At 40.9% G+C, this 16,227-nt stretch overlaps 1 protein-coding gene across 3 annotated transcripts; it reads left to right on the top strand.

Annotated features, from left to right (window-relative positions):
- Positions 1 to 1,238: 1,238 nt before the first annotated feature.
- On the top strand, positions 1,239 to 11,458 carry LOC113131929 (interferon-induced, double-stranded RNA-activated protein kinase-like). Of its 3 annotated transcripts, none has more exons than XM_026309695.2 (16): positions 1,239 to 1,459; positions 4,468 to 4,588; positions 4,798 to 4,871; positions 4,964 to 5,098; positions 5,244 to 5,376; positions 7,024 to 7,073; positions 7,184 to 7,234; positions 7,310 to 7,397; positions 7,746 to 7,804; positions 7,920 to 8,042; positions 8,182 to 8,310; positions 8,398 to 8,602; positions 9,161 to 9,301; positions 9,872 to 9,973; positions 10,249 to 10,311; positions 10,709 to 11,458. In XM_026309695.2, the coding sequence occupies exons 1-16, from the start codon at positions 1,353 to 1,355 to the stop codon at positions 10,844 to 10,846; spliced, it is 1,719 nt and encodes a 572-aa protein (XP_026165480.1). In that variant the 5' UTR covers positions 1,239 to 1,352; the 3' UTR covers positions 10,847 to 11,458. The 3 variants fall into 3 exon arrangements, with proteins under 3 accessions (XP_026165480.1, XP_026165481.1, XP_026165479.1); XM_026309696.2 differs by having other exon boundaries at positions 7,307 to 7,397; positions 7,923 to 8,042; XM_026309694.2 differs by having other exon boundaries at positions 7,307 to 7,397.
- Positions 11,459 to 16,227: the final 4,769 nt, after the last annotated feature.

The raw sequence follows: 16,227 nt of genomic DNA, 5'->3' as shown, positions 1-16,227 counted from the left end.
CATATATTCACAAAAATGCAATGGCTTTAAGGTCCTAACAGTGGAGTTTTTCTGGAAAGCAGTCAAAACGAATGACTGTTGGTCGGTTTAGTTGAGAGAAAGCATCACCAATCACAAAAGGCTGGGTCACCTGAAACACTGAACAGTGAGTGCATCTAACTAGTGTGAGCAGCCACTGTCAGGCTGTCTAAGAGCTACTGCTATGGCAATTACCTGTTGCTGTGGCTTTAACTGTACAGTACATAAGACCATAACAGGGACCTGGTACTTCTGTGGCATATAACGTGTTACATGTTACAAATACACCCCAGGAGATAAGGAGCTAGTGACGCCCGAATGCTCACACTGCCTTTGTCACTTGTGTGTAGGTTTGCATGTGTTGCATATTAAAAACCAGTGTCACACAAGGCAGGTTTAGACCTGCAATGACCAACAGATTAGCTAACTGGTATGATAAAATAAACACTACCACATTATTACAGAGTGCAGCTTTATAAAATGTTATAACATATTTTTTATCATGGCTGCTACATGGCAACGTAAACTAAGGCAGAAGTGGAGCAAACTGAGCAATGATTCAAGGTGTAACCTGTACCATCTTAGGGAACCCACAGCTCTGGGCACACCCACCCACCCTGAGTCACTGGGTGTACATGCACACCACAGATCAGAGTACACTACACAGCTTTAACTGCAGTGCAGTTACTGATAGATAATGCTAATAACAGCTTACCAGAAGTTTAAAGCTGGGTGCACACTTTCAGTTTTGATTGTTCATAAACGTGTAGGGAAGCATTTTTGTGTCCGATTAATCTAATGAACAAAATCCCAATCACAAAATAACAAATATATCTAACAATGAAAATCCAGGTATCACTGAAGAGCTATCCATATGTGTTCATACAAAGCCAAATAAGGTGAGTCAATAAAGTAAAAAGCCACACAGCACATAAGCAATAACAACATCTATGAAGAAATCAACAAATTCAAAGCAACAAATAACCAGGGCCCACGTCAAATCATGAAACTGGCACAGAACAGAAAAGAGAAGCTGAATTTAATTTGTGAGGAAGATGTTTTATTTATTGACCTCTGTGATTATTATTTGATGTCTGCCCATTTATTGTTTTTGTAATGTGAATTTGTTAACACTGGCACTAAAAAGCTTCCGCACAATGACGTAGAGTCGAGGAAATGAAACCTACAGACCTATGAACCTCCGTAAAACGAAACCGGGCAGACAGAAACACAGAGGTGGCAGCAGATTGAGGATGGGACTGGAGCACAGAGCCGCACAGTGAGAGCTGGGCTTTCTTTGCACATTTTATCCTATTTAAATTGCATCATTTACGATGGAACCTGAAAACTACGTCGGGAGACTAAACGAGTATGCAAATAAAATACGTTGTAGAGTGAATTATGAGGACGTAGCGTCTGAAGGACCTGACCATATTAAAACGTGAGTTGAAAACATTTCTGCTATCCTGGTTGTGCATGACTTCATTTGATCTTCTGTGGGGTGACATGGCTGACTGGGGGTCGTGTGGTGGTGGATCAGTACTAAGTAATGGTCACTAAAAAGCATCTGATCATCAGTGCCTTACCTACAGATACCTATTTCATGAGGTATCTGTCGTATACACACGTCATACAACAACACACATGACATACAACAACACACATGACATACAACAAATAGAAGCAGACCTGGGCGGTGTAGCATAAAGTCAGCTGACTTAAATAAGGGATGTTTTTTTATGTTAATGTACCTTTTAATCACAGCAGATAACAGCTGGAATAAGCCCAGGATCAGTTTCACCTGTGTTGTGTAACATCTTGGCTTTGAACAGTAAATAGTGATCAGGTAAAAGTGACAGAGGTATGACAATGGGAAGACTGCAGTAGCTCAGTACTGTGTTAGTTTCACAACATGGATTGTGAGTGGGGATGTAAACTCCTAGAGGCTGACAGTGGTAGTGTGGACATTCATATAACTCAATCCAGCCTAACTGCTCTAATGCCTAAGAGCTAAGTCAAGTTTCCTGTTTAACAAAGATGTGATCATTCCTCTACAGATACACCCAGAGAGCAGTATGTAATGTTGTATAGAGCCTGACCGCTACAGTGGGTACGGAAAGTATCCAGACCCATTTACATTTTTCACTCTTTGTGTCATTGCAGCCATTTGGCAAAATCAAAAAAGTTCATTTTATTTCTCATTAATGTACACTCAGCACCCCATCTTGACAGAAAAAAACAGAAATGTAGAAATTTTTGCAACTTTATTAAAAAAGAAAAACTGAAATATCACATGGTCATAAGTATTCAGACCCTTTGCAGTGACACTCATATTTAACTCACATGCTGTCCATTTCTTCTGATCCTCCTTGAGATGGTTCTGCTCCTTCATTGGAGTCCAGCTGTGTTTAATTAAACTGATTGGACTTGATTAGGAAAGGCACACACCTGTCTATATAAGACCTTACAGCTCACAGTGCATGTCAGAGCAAATGAGAGTCATGAGGTCAAAGGAACTGCCCAAGGAGCTCAGAGACAGAATTGTGGCAAGGCACAGATCTGGCCAAGGTTACAAAATAATTTCTGCAGCACTCAAGGTTCCTAAGAGCACAGTGGCCTCCATAATCCTCAAATGGAAAATGTTTGGGACGACCAGAACTCTTCCTAGACCTGGCCGTCCAGCCAAACTGAGCAATCGTGGGAGAAGAGCCTTGGTGAGAGAGGTAAAGAAGAACCCAAAGATCACTGTGGCTGAGCTCCAGAGATGCAGTAGGGAGATGGGAGAAAGTTCCACAAAGTCAACTATCACTGCAGCCCTCCACCAGTCGGGGCTTTATGGCAGAGTGGCCGATGGAAGCCTCTCCTCAGTGCAAGACACATGAAAGCCCGCATAGAGTTTGCCAAAAAACACATGAAGGACTCCCAGACTATGAGAAATAAGATTCTCTGGTCTGATGAGACCAAGATTGAACTTTTTGGCGTTAATTCTAAGCGGTATGTGTGGAGAAAACCAGGCACTGCTCATCACCTGCCCAATACAATCCCTACAGTGAAACATGGTGGTGGGAGCATCATGTTGTGGGGGTGTTTTTCAGCTGCAGGGACAGGACGACTGGTTGCAATTGAAGGAAAGATGAATTCGGCCAACTACAGAGATATCCTGGAAGAAAACCTCCTCCAGAGTGCTCAGGACCTCAGACTGGGCCGAAGGTTCACCTTTCAACAGGACAATGACCCTAAGCACACAGCTAAAATAACAAAGGAGTGGCTTCGGAACAACTCTGTGACCGTTCTTGACTGGCCCAGCCAGAGCTCTGACCTAAACCCAGTTGAACATCTCTGGAGAGACCTAAAAATGGCTGTCCACCAACGTTCACCATCCAACCTGACAGAACTGGAGAGGATCTGCAAGGAAGAATGGCAGAGGATCCCCAAATCCAGGTGTGATAAACCTGTTGCATCATTCCCAAGAAGACTCATGGCTGTACTAGCTCAAAAGGGTGCTTCTACTCAATACTGAGCACAGGGTCTGAATACTTATGACCATGTGATATTTCAGTTTTTCTTTTTTAATAAATTTGCAAAAATTTCTACATTTCTGTTTTTTTCTGTCAAGATGGGGTGCTGAGTGTACATTAATGAGAAATAAAATGAACTTTTTTGATTTTGGCAAATGGCTGCAATGACACAAAGAGTGAAAAATTTAAAGGGGTCTCAATACTTTCCGTACCCACTGTATATCGTTTTGCCAATTTTATCGGCCAACATGAGGCTATTGCAGATGTATTAGTATCGGCCAATATACCACAGATATTAACATTTTTTAATGTGCGTTTAAAATGCGTTTAAATATATATATTCAGTTTATATATACTGTTTTCTATATACAGTACCAGTCAAAAGTTTGGACACACGAATTGAAAGGCCATTGCCTTTGCAAGTGTATTCAAACTTTTGACTGGTACTGTACTATAATATACACATAAATAATATTGGCCAGTATATCGATATCTGATTTCAGCATTGGCCCCAAAAAACCCATTTTGGTCAGGCTCTAATGGTGTAGACTCAGGGTTGTTGGGAAGACCAAGAACGAAGCCAAGCATGATGCAGCTAAAAGTGCCCTGACATTTTTGTTGAAGAATAAATATCCAGACTCAGATGACTCAGTCAAGATTATACTTCCTCTTACAGCATAGTTGATTGTCGACATTTAAAAGTATTCAAACAGTTTATTTTATGACTCACGTCTCCATGCTCTGTGAGGTTTTCAACATGCCAGCAGGAGGTTGCATTGTAATAACAGATACAGTCTGGTCCCTGAACCAGGGCCGCGAGCGTGGTTGGAGTCAATAACTTCACATTTGAGCATGAATACAGATTCACACCTTTGTTACGCAACTTCATTCACATCATATTATGTTATTTTATTTTCTAATATCTTCTCAGATTTACCATAAGGGCAGTCATGAATAATAAGGCATATCCTGTTGGTGTGGGGAAGAGCAAGAAGGAAGCCAAACAGAATGCGGCTAAAAATGCCCTGCGTTGCTTGGAGGAGAACAGATCTGTAAGATTATTTGACCTTTTTATTTACTTCCTTTCTGTGTCTGTTTTTGTTGTCCAATGTAGAGAGCACCAATTCATGGCATTGTGACTCCTTGGTGTATATTTGTTGTTATCTTATTATCTAAAAACTTAGTGTGGTCTAGAGTGTAACATACTATATAGGTCACATCCATTGTCTGAACCACCTCAAAATGATTCTTTATTTTGAAGACTGCAGATGAGATATCCAACTCTGCATCTGGTCAGCAAAGTGAGGAATTAACACAAAATGTTAATGATATCAGGTACGTAAATCACAACGCTAGTACAGGGTTTAATTTTGATGTCTGTGTTACTTGTAATGCTGTGTTTATGTAATGTCACTTGTTTATTACAGTGACAGGACAAGAGATCTGAGAGTGAGCTCTCCAAGGACCAATTTCATAGGATTCATCAACCACTACTGTCAGAAAAAAAAACTGAGCCATTCATTCATTGAAAAGGACAGACGTGGTCCTCCTCACGACCCTACGTGAGTTCAACCTCAACATCTGTAAACTGACCCTGTAACCTGAAGACACAGCAGACAGATACTCTGTGCTAATCCTTGAATAATGTTAATATGAAACCAGTGGTAACACAGTTGATCTAAACTAATTCCTCAAAACCCAACACAGGTTTTTCTACATAGTAAAGATGAATGACAAGGAGTACCCTGTGGGTGATGGTAAGTCTGCCCAGGAAGCCAAACGTAACGCAGCTGAGCTGGCCTGGGATGCTCTTCAAGAGCAGTCAGACTGGGACAGCAAGGTATTTAATATTTTATTGTCTTTTTGTATCATTGATTATAATTACATAGAACAGTGTAAACACCTTCCTAATAATCAAACGTCTTTTTTTAATAAAATGGTTTCACTGAGGTGAAATATACAATATATACAGTGGTGTGAAAAAGTGTTTGCCCCCCCTGTTAAAACATAATTTAACTCTGGCTTATCACACCTGAGTTCAATTCCTCTAGCCACACCCAGGCCTGATTACTGCCACACCTGTTCGCAATCAAGAAATCACTTAAATAGGACCTGCCTGACAAAGTGAAGTAGACCAAAAGATCCTCAAAAGCTAGACATCATGCCGAGATCCAAAGAAATTCACAAATAAATGAGAAAGAAAGTATAACTTTTTCCAGACTCAATTAAAGTGATTTCTAAAGCTTTGGGACTGCAGCGAACCACAGTGAGAGCCATTAGCTACAAATGGTGAAAACATGGAACAGTGGAGAACCTTCCCAGGAGTGGCCGGCCAACCAAAATTACACCAAGAGTGCAGTGACGACTCATCCAAGAGGTCACAAAAGAACCCACAAGAACATCCAAAGAACTGCAGGCCTCACTTGACTCAGTTAAGGCCACTGTTCAAGACTCCACCATAAGAAAGAGACTGGGCAAAAATGGTCTGCATGGCAGAGTTCCAAGACGAAACCCACTGCTGAGGAAAAAGAACATGAAGGTTTGTCTGTTTTGCCAGAAAACATCTTGGGTGATCCCCAAGACTTTTGGGAAAATACTGTGTGAACTGACGAGACAAAAGTTGAACTTTTTGGAAGGTGTGTGTCCCATTACGTCTGGTGAAAAGTAACACTGCATTTCAGAAAAAGAACATCATACCAACAGTAAAATATGTTGGTGGTAGTGTGATGGTCTGGGGCTGTTTTGCTGCTTCAGGACCTGGAGGACTTGCTGTGATACATGGAACCATGAATTCTGCTGTCCACCAAAAAATCCTGAAGGAGAATGTCCGGCCATCTGTTCGTGACCTCAACCTGAAGCAAATATGGGTTGTGCAGCAGGACAATGATCCAAAACACACCAGCAAGTCCACCTCTGAATGGCTGAAGAAAAACACAATGAAGACTTTGGAGTGGCCTAGTCAAAGTCCTGACCTGAATCCGCTTGAGATGCTGTGGCATGAGTCGGTTCATGCTTGAAAACCCTCCAATGTGGCTGAATTACAACAATTCTGCAAAGATGAGTGGGCCAAAATTCCTCCACAGCGCAGTAACAGACTCATTGCAAGTTATCGCAAACGCTTGATTGCAGTTGTTGCTGCTAAGGGTGGCCCTCAATCTGTTATTAGGTTTAGGAGACAAACACTTTTTCACACAGGGCCATGTAGTTTTGGATTTTGTTTTCCCTTAATGATAAAAACCTTCATTTAAAAACTGCATGATGTGTTTACTTGTGTTATCTTTGACTAATATTTAAATTTGTTTTATGATCTAAAGCATTAATGTGTGACAAACGTGCAAAAAAAATAAATCAGGAAAGGGGCCAACACCTTTTTCACACCACTGTAAATTGTTATTTTATGTCAGTTAAATCGTTTTAATTTAAAAAAAAAATATATATATATATATATATAATATCTAATGTCAAACATGTTTTCTGTGCATTTCAGATGTCTGTCAGATCAACAGCTTCTGAAGATGGTGCTCCACTAACTACAATGTAAGAGAAAAGCAGACTGGACTTCAGTATTCTAACTGTGTAACTGTACTATCAGTATCAGTATGCTATACACTGAGGAAGCTGTACTTATGTCTGGTGTTTTATTATAGGGACACCAGTGACTCATCAGAACAAAGCACCATTACAACATCAAGTTCGCTGTAAGTCTTTTTAATGACACTTGTTACTGAAAAAGCTGTGGTCTACTGATATTTCCTACTGTTTTCTTTAAGCAGGTCTCGTGACCCATCATCACAAAGGGCGGCAACAAGTAATAGTTCCTCTATAGTATTCAGAGATTCATCAAGCCCAACCAAGAAGGAGGTCTGTTATTTCTTTCAGAATTTTAAAAAAAATGTGATAGTTAAAAAAAAAAAAAGTTCACCTCTGAATTTTCTACATCATTATTATTAGTAGTATTAGAATAAAGAATTTGGTTGTCTATAGGAAGCTAGAAATACTAATGTTACAGCTATACTAGTGACATCTTACTCCATTTGTGGAAAGTCGAGAACTTGGCTTTTTTTGACATGGTAGATGACATGTTGTGTAGTCTGGTAAAAGGTTGTGTGTCCAGCTTTATTGTCAGAGCATTGTAATTTTACTAACAATTTAAGAATTTTTTTTTTCAGCATTTTAAATCCTTATTGTGTATATGTTTTATTCTATAAGGATGCTGTCAAAAGCAATGGCACGACAAATAGTGTGAGTGAAACATCACCTCAGTCAAGGTATGAAAAACATTCAAACACAATGAATGCAATTGCCAGCCTGTCTCTCTGAATTATTGATGGACAATAATGTACAAGATGCCACTGTGTCATTTAACAATTTTGTTCATCTCAGCAGGTTTACATCAGATTATGATTCCATTGAGAGTCTGGGAAAAGGAGGCTTTGGTCATGTTTACAGAGCAAGAGAGAAACTGCTGGACAAGAATTATGCCATCAAGATTGTCCGCGGTACAAAGTAAGTCAAGTATGCAGTGCAGTTTTTTTAGTGCATAGAAGGACATACTGTATGTTCAAGTAAAGCAACAGATGTATTACAAGATAGTTCCATGATTGTTATTAATTAACCCATTTTCTTCATGTAACTGTTCAATCAGAAAAGCCCTGCGAGAGGTGTTGGCATTATCAGACCTCCATCACACAAACATTGTTAGATATTACGACTGTTGGATGGAGAATGCAGAATACAAGCAGGACAGTGCCGCTAACACCTTGAGTTTCTCTCAGTAAGTCTCATCCACTCATATACTGTTACTGGACTTGTGTACTAAAATCAACTGAGTGCCATTTCACCTTTTTCTTTTCTTTAACAGGTCCATCAGTGATTCAGAATCACAGTATCTCTATATTAAGATGGAATTATGTGATACCAAAACACTTAATAAGTGGATAAAAGAGCAGAACAAGACAGCTCCACAAAACACCAAGAGAAGGGAAGATGGTCTAAACATTGCACAACAGATAATCAGTGGAGTTGAGTACATTCATTCCAAAAAGCTGATTCACAGGGACCTTAAGGTGAGACATAGTTCATCCTCTGTCTTAGATTTATAGTCACCAAACATGAGTACAGGCAGTTTTGACCCTCTACACACTGTGTTAATGTGTTAATGTGTACTGCCACTTGCTAAAAAAATCTTCTACAGTAAATAGTCAGGCATTACAATGAAGGACAAATAAGATCACTAAAGTGATTTGAATAAGATCTCCTACTTGAGCTCATTTTAATTATCTTTTAAAGACAAACTTTTATATGGCTGATTTTATACTAGGCCAGCATCAAATACTTCCCCATCAGAATTTTATTACTGGCTGAGTAAAGAAAATATTTTTTGAAAGCTCATGGCCAGGTTATTATTATTAATCATCTGAATATTATATTCAGTGTTCCCATTTTCTAAAATTAGGTTTAAGATGTTTTATCTATTCAAACCAAACAAAATAGCTGCTGCATTGAGGTCTTATACAATTGCTATTCCAATGGATAAAGGTTGACCACATGTCTTTGTATTGTACATCATTTATCGATGTGATTTGAATTAGACCTAACTGCTGCTTTTGCTTTTCAATGGTTAGCCTGCCAACATCATGTTTGGGCAGGATAAAAAAGTGAAGATTGGAGATTTTGGGTTGGTCACCAATGAAAATGAAGATGACAAAAACCGGATGGAGAGAACAAACAAAACAGGAACCAGATCTTACATGGCTCCTGAACAAGTGAGTTGGTGATGGTCTATGTTTACATTAGCATTTTATTCTTGCGTGTTATTGCTTTAAATGCATGTGGTGAGGTTGCAGAATGCAACCCTCTGAGCACCCTTGTTTCCATGTAGTCACAAGGGAGGGTATGATGGCAGTCACCTTTTAAATCAAAACATGATTCCCTGCCTAGAGCCAGTGCTTGGTTTGTTCATTCTGGGCTACTGTAGAAACATGGTGGTGCAACATGGCTGCCTCTGTGAAATGAGACCCGCTCCCTATGTAGATCTAAAATATTACACATTAAAACTTTTAAATCGCTTGCTTACTACCTGCAGCTCTATGCGCACCATGATTTCCTCAAGCCTTCCAGTATCTGACACTCTCTTGCTGTTTTACAGTCATAAGGCAGTCACAGTGTGTATAACTTTAAAACTAGTAGAACATTATTTTAACATTTAATTGCAAATGTAAGCAGAGAGCCCTTTAAGGTTCATATTCCAAATACAGTTTCATCTATTGTACTCATTAATGGGACACATCAGGCTACTGAAGTGCCACTTGCTCACAATCTGTATTTTATTACAGAAGAATGAGAGAACCTATGACCGAAAAGTGGACATATTTGCTGTGGGACTGATATACTTTGAGCTTCTCTGGACACTCTCTACTGGCCATGAAAGAGCAATGGTGAGTTTCCTATATACATAATCGAACATTGCAAAAATGACTTTTCTTGACAGTGTTACTTTATTACATAGGTTAATGTCAGTGATATACAAATATGAACACAGCTAACTACAAAAGTTTATTTATTTTCACTTTAGTATGTATCAAACAATATATAATAAACACATATGACATAACATTGATTTTTTTTTAATATGTAATATTTAATCTGTTTTGTGTTTAGTTATTAGTTGATTTCAGGCTAACATGTCCCTTTGTTACTGCATGAATACCAGATTTGGAACAATGCAAGAAGTCAGAAGTTCCCCACAGAGTTTCTACTCACTTTTCCCCAAGAGGTACATTACCACAAGTTTGTTATCTTAATTAATTTACAAGCACCTGTATTTCCAACAGGGAGCCAGTTGGTTAGTTGGTCACTGAGATAATACCTGGGTGGTTTACGTACGGGGTTTAACACTTTTAAAACAATTATATATTTCTAATGCTTCAAAACATGAGGAGTCAAAACAGGGTTGTTACTGTGTGTATGTGAATAACATCAAATATCAAGTGGCACATACAGTATTTAGTAACTGCTTTGAGAAGAAATGAATCTCAGTTTTAATAAATTGGTCAGTTGTCAGAACAAAATGAGAAATTTTGCGAAGTCTAACTTCAGAAACATTTCAGTATGCCAACATTTACTAATGTTGGTACCGAGGTGTCACATGTTGTTCTTATTGTTCTTTGCAGAACCAAATAATTAAGCACATGCTGTGTGAGAAGCCAGAGGATCGACCTGAAGCAAGTACAGTGAAGGAAAAGATGGAAAAGTGGGCTCAGACAGTCATAGCCAAAAAAAAAGTGGACCGGCAGAATGTAACTCAGTGAAGATCATAGGGGCCTTTAATGTTTCTGAGGGGGTTGAAATCTGTCTTCTGATGCCTGTGCCTTCATGAAATGACTTGATTGTGGTATGTTGTAGCGGTTTTATGTGAAAATGGTTAGCATACTGCACTTACAGCACCTTAACCTGACATCCTTAAAAAGCAGTTCACAAGGCCTCACTTTCACCCAACTACACAATCATGCACCTGTGGTGGAGATGTATTATAAGAGCTCTCATAATACAGACATGGACAGACAGCAGTGGTTGGCGGTTTGTGGTTCTATGTTTTGCTCAAGGACAACATGCAGACAGTAGATTAAATCACTATTCCTGTGAGTAGTGAACAACTTTAAAATATGGGTTTTAAAAATCAGTGAATGAAACACAAAATCAAACAGTATCATGATTTTAAACAGTGACTTTTAAGTTAAGTAACTCCTTTCTTGTTCTAAATAATCATGTGGCAAGTAATATCTGGGTCAGCGGGTGATGGGTTTATTCTGGTCTGAAAGTGAAAGTGAAAATGAAAGTGCTGTATTTTCTGTGATGTCACGTTATTGACTTTTCTTTGTCTTAAATATGTTAATCTGGAAAATAAATCAATGTTATCCTGGGGAATATGGTTTGCTTTATTACCACTGCAATTAGTGCAAACACCATTTGAGAGACCTGCTGCAGGTGTTGACTGTGTCAAGGAGTGTGGGACATAAACACATGGACAAAACTGTTGGTACCCTTCCATTAAAGATAAACCCACATTAGTCACTGAAATAACTTGAAACTAACAAAAGTTATAATAAATAAAAATTTGCTGAAAATTAACTAATAAAAATCAGACATTGCTTTTGAATTGTGGGTCAAAAGATGCATTAAAGAAAAAGAAACTAATGAAACTGGCCTGGACAAAAATGATGGTAGATTGGAAAGAATTTGACCATAGGGACATGAAACTAAAGTATGTCCTGTAGTTGACATCACTGGTGTCAGTCTATCTATTTAAAGGGTGAAAAGTAGTCACTGTGCTGTTTCGTATCAGGGTGTGTACCACACTGAATGTGGACCACAGTGAGCTATGGAGAGAGTTGTCTCAGGAGATTAAAAAAACAATTATATACAAGCACGTTAAAGGTAAAGACTGTCTCCAAGCAGCTTGATGTTCCTGTGACTACAGTTGCACATATTATTCAGATGTTTAAGGTCCACAGGACTGTAGCCAACCTCCCTGGACATGGCCCATAAAAGGAACATTGATGACAAAGAGACAGATAATACAAATGGTAACCAAAGAGTCCAGAACAACTTCCAAAGATTATTAGAGGTGAAGTCCAAGGACAAGGTATATTAGTGTTGGATTGCACCATCCGTCACTATTTGAGCCAAAGTGGACTTAATGGAAGATGGCGAGGACTCCACTGTTATAAAGCAAATCATAAAAAAGCGAGATTGGAGTTTGCCAAAATGCATATTGACAAGCCACAAAGCTTCTGTCCACTTTGGACAGATGAGACAAAGCTGGAGCTTTTTGGAATTCACATCAGCTAAATGCTCTATACAGAGGGAAAATGAAGCATACAAAGAAAAGAGCACTGTACCTATTGTGAAACATGGAGGGGGCTTGGTTATGTTCTGGGGCTGTTTTGCTGCATCTGGCACAGGGTGTCTTGAATCTGTGCAGGGTACAATGAAATTTCAAGACTATCAAGGCATTCTGGAGCAAAATGTGTTGCCCAGTGTCAGAAAGCTTATTCTCAGTCACAGGTCATGGGTCCTCCAACAGGATATTGATCCAAAACACGCAGCTAAAACCATGCAACAATGGCTAAGAACAAAACATTGAAACACTAATCTAACTGGCCTTCTATGAGCCCTGATCTAAAGCCTAATGAACATGTGTGGAAGGACCTGAAACATTCAGGAGCTGAGGACTGTACAGAAGGAGCTGAGGAGAAAGATCAGAGAGGGGAAGGCCAGTTACAGGAGGAAGATGGAGGAGCAGCTGCAGCAGCAGAACATCAGTGGGATGTGGCGGAGCCTGAAGACCATCTCAGGCTTCAAAGCACCTCATGCCCAGGCTGAGGGGGATCTGCAGTGGGTTAACGATCTAAATCTGCATTTCCTTAGGTTTGATCAATCACCCTCTCCTCCCCCCATGCAACTGCAGGCCTTCTCCTCGGCACCTTGACAATGCCCCACTCCCTCAGCCTTTCACACCTCTGGCCCACCCCCATCACCCCACCACTTCACAGATCCATGGACTCACCCACCCCCCCAGCACACTGCCCCCCTGCCCACCCTTGTCCCTCACACCAGCCCAGGTGAGAAGTGAACTGAGGAGGATCAAGGCTAGGAAGGCAGCTGGACCAGATGGCATCAGCTCCAGGCTCCTTAAGTCCTGTGCAGATGAACTGTATGGAGTTATGGAGCATGTCTTCAACCTGAGCCTCAAGCTCAGGGTGGTACCACAGCTCTGGAAGACTTCCTGTGTGGCAACAGTGCCCAAGACACCGCACGCTAAAGACCTCAACAGCTTCAGGCCGGTGGCTCTCACGTCCCATCTGATGAAGACACTGGAGAGATTGGTCCTGCGCCACCTCCGCTCCGTGGTGAGCTCAGCGATGGACCCGCTGCAGTTCGCCTATCGACCCGGCATCGGAGTGGAGGACCCCATCATCTTCCTGCTTCACCGTGCTCTGGCACACCTGGAGAAGCCTGGCGGTGCTGTGAGAATTCTGTTCTTTGACTTCTCCAGTGCGTTCAATACCATATAGCTTTATGCTTTTAAGGGACAAACTGGAGAAGGCTGGTGTGGACTTTGACCTGGCGGAGTGGATCCTGGACTACCTCACAAACCGACCCCAGTTTGTGAGAGCCCGGGACAGTGTGTCCGACATCCTGACCTGCAGTGTGGGGGCCCCCCAGGGGACCATCATGGCCCCCTTCCTCTTCACCCTCTACTCTGCAGACGTCAGACACAACACGGACGGCTGTGTTCTGCAGAAGTTCTCTGACGACTCTGCGATTGTCGGGCTTATCACGGACAACGATGACACGGAGTACAGAAGACTGATGCAGGACTTCGTGGACTAGACTCATAACACAGATGCACTGTACAGGAAGGGCCAGAGTCAACTCTACCTCCTGAGGAGACTGTGGTCTTTTGGGGTGAAGGGGGCACTCCTGAGGATTTTCTATGACACTGTGGTGGCATCAGCCATCCTGTATGGTGTGGTCTGCTGGAGCAGCAGCATCACGGAGAGAGAAAGGAAGAAGCTGGACAAGGTCATCAAAAAGTCCAGCTCTGTCCTAGGCTGTCCTCTGGACTCAGTGAGGGAGGTGGGGGACAGAAGGGTCCTGGCTAAACTAGCTTCTATGCTGGACCATGAGTCTACCCCCTGCAGGACATCCTGTCTGCCCTGGAGAGCAGCTTCAGTGACAGACTGATTCACCCTCGCTGTGTGAAGGAGAGATTCCTTCCTTCCTGCTGCCGTCAGACTCTACACTGATCACTGCTAACTGTACATTTGTCATCCATCTCCTGTGATCATGTACAATAGTGTAGTATAATGTAAATCACATCAGTGCAATATACTGTAGTCACTTTACCTGGTATTTATTTATATATCCAGTGATGTCCATATACTGTACATACCCATAGGCACATACTGTATATACTTATAGTTTTTGTAGCTTCATAGTTTTATTCCACTTAGTACTTTTTTAATATTTTTAATTTTTTATTTATCTCACATCTTGCTACTTCTGGCTCTCTGCTGTGTACTGTACTTACTGTTGCAACAATGCATTTCCCCATTGCGGGACAAATAAAGGTTTTCTTATTCTTATTATATTTCATTGCACAACCTTTTAAGTTATGGGTACCATCATGGGGAGCATGGTGCCTGAGTGGCTAGCACTGAAGGGAAAGTTCGCAACCCAGCAGGGGCCTTTCTGTGCATAGTTTGCATGTTCTCCCTGTGCTTGTGTGGGTTTTCTCCAGGTACTCTGGTTTCCTTCCCAGGGCCATGCCTCGTTAGTACTTGGATGGGAGATCAACTTGGAAGACCAGGGGCAGCTAGCCTCGGCAACTGAGGTTGCGTCAGAGAGGGCATCCGGCATAAAACTGATCCGATGTGGCAACCCCGAATGCCAAAAACATGTATGTCAGGTTGATTGGTGACTCTAAATTGCCCATAGGAGTGAGTGTGTGCGTGTGTGAGATTGTGTGTCTCTGTGGCCCTGTGATGGACTGGTGACCTATCCAGGGTGTACCCCTGCCTTTCACCCAAAGAGAGCTGGGATAGGCTCCAGCAGATCTCTGTGACCATGATTAGCAATAAGCAGGTATAGATGATGGATGGATGGATACCATAATTTTTGTCCAGGCCAGTGTCATTAGTTTTTTCTTTAAATGCTTATGTTGAACCACAATTCAAGAGCAATGCAATTTTTAGGGCATAATCAGATAACTTAAAACTAATGCTGCTAACTAACACTGTCTCAATCTTTTAAGCACATATGTTTATATGTTATAGTAGCAGCTAGTAACTAATGCAAATGAAGTGAAATAAAGAGTCCAATATTTCCCTCATATTTCCTCTACACTGGGGTACAGCATTTGAGTAAATGGACTTCCAATACGGGTACTTGGAAGGGTTAAATGAGAAAAAGTGGATTTGGCAACAGCCTTTTCTGGCCATAATAGAGATATTACCATTATTTCTGGATCCTTTGATGTGGAAAATAAATTACCTGGGCCATACTTGTTGGCAGAAGAGCTACAGAGAGTGCATCAAATGTGCAAAGTGAATAATATTAGAAATGTTTTGATATGCTTTGAATCAGTTTCAGCTCTCAAGTGGTGAATGGTCTCAGGTTAATTCAACAACATATGGTTTGTGTTGTGTCTGTGTTCCTGCTCATGTAGATCTAAAGGAAAACAGGAGGTGCATACTTCATATTAGCACCACAATCTGCAGACAGGCGTAGATTTTAGAATTTAACTAAGAAGATGTTATATTATGTTTATAACAAATTCAAAGAGAGTGGAACTCATCAAAAAACATAGCAGGGAGGCTATAACTAGTTTACATAAGCACTATCAGGAGTTTAATGTTTGTGTAGTAAGTGTTGCTCAAGGTGATCAAAAATTTAGGAATGAGGAATTTAGGATTAGGAAGACTGGAACATTTCAACACAAACAATAATGAGCCTGTGAAATGGTTCATGTGGCAGAGATTAACTAACATGGACTAGATGGCGCTGTGGTCGAAATAGGAGCTGCCAGCAGTAGTTAAAAAACGAGAGGAAGAGACCCCCGTCTGCCGCGTTTACCTCCGTCAAGAGTTACGAGTTTTCAACTTGTTAATTGCGTTCGAGCCACTTT

The sequence above is a fragment of the Mastacembelus armatus genome, chromosome 15, assembly GCF_900324485.2.
Source record: "Mastacembelus armatus chromosome 15, fMasArm1.2, whole genome shotgun sequence".
NCBI classification, from domain to species: Eukaryota; Metazoa; Chordata; class Actinopteri; order Synbranchiformes; family Mastacembelidae; genus Mastacembelus; species Mastacembelus armatus.
Note: the sequence above shows the minus strand (reverse complement) of the source record. Positions and strands in the feature narration are given on the sequence as shown.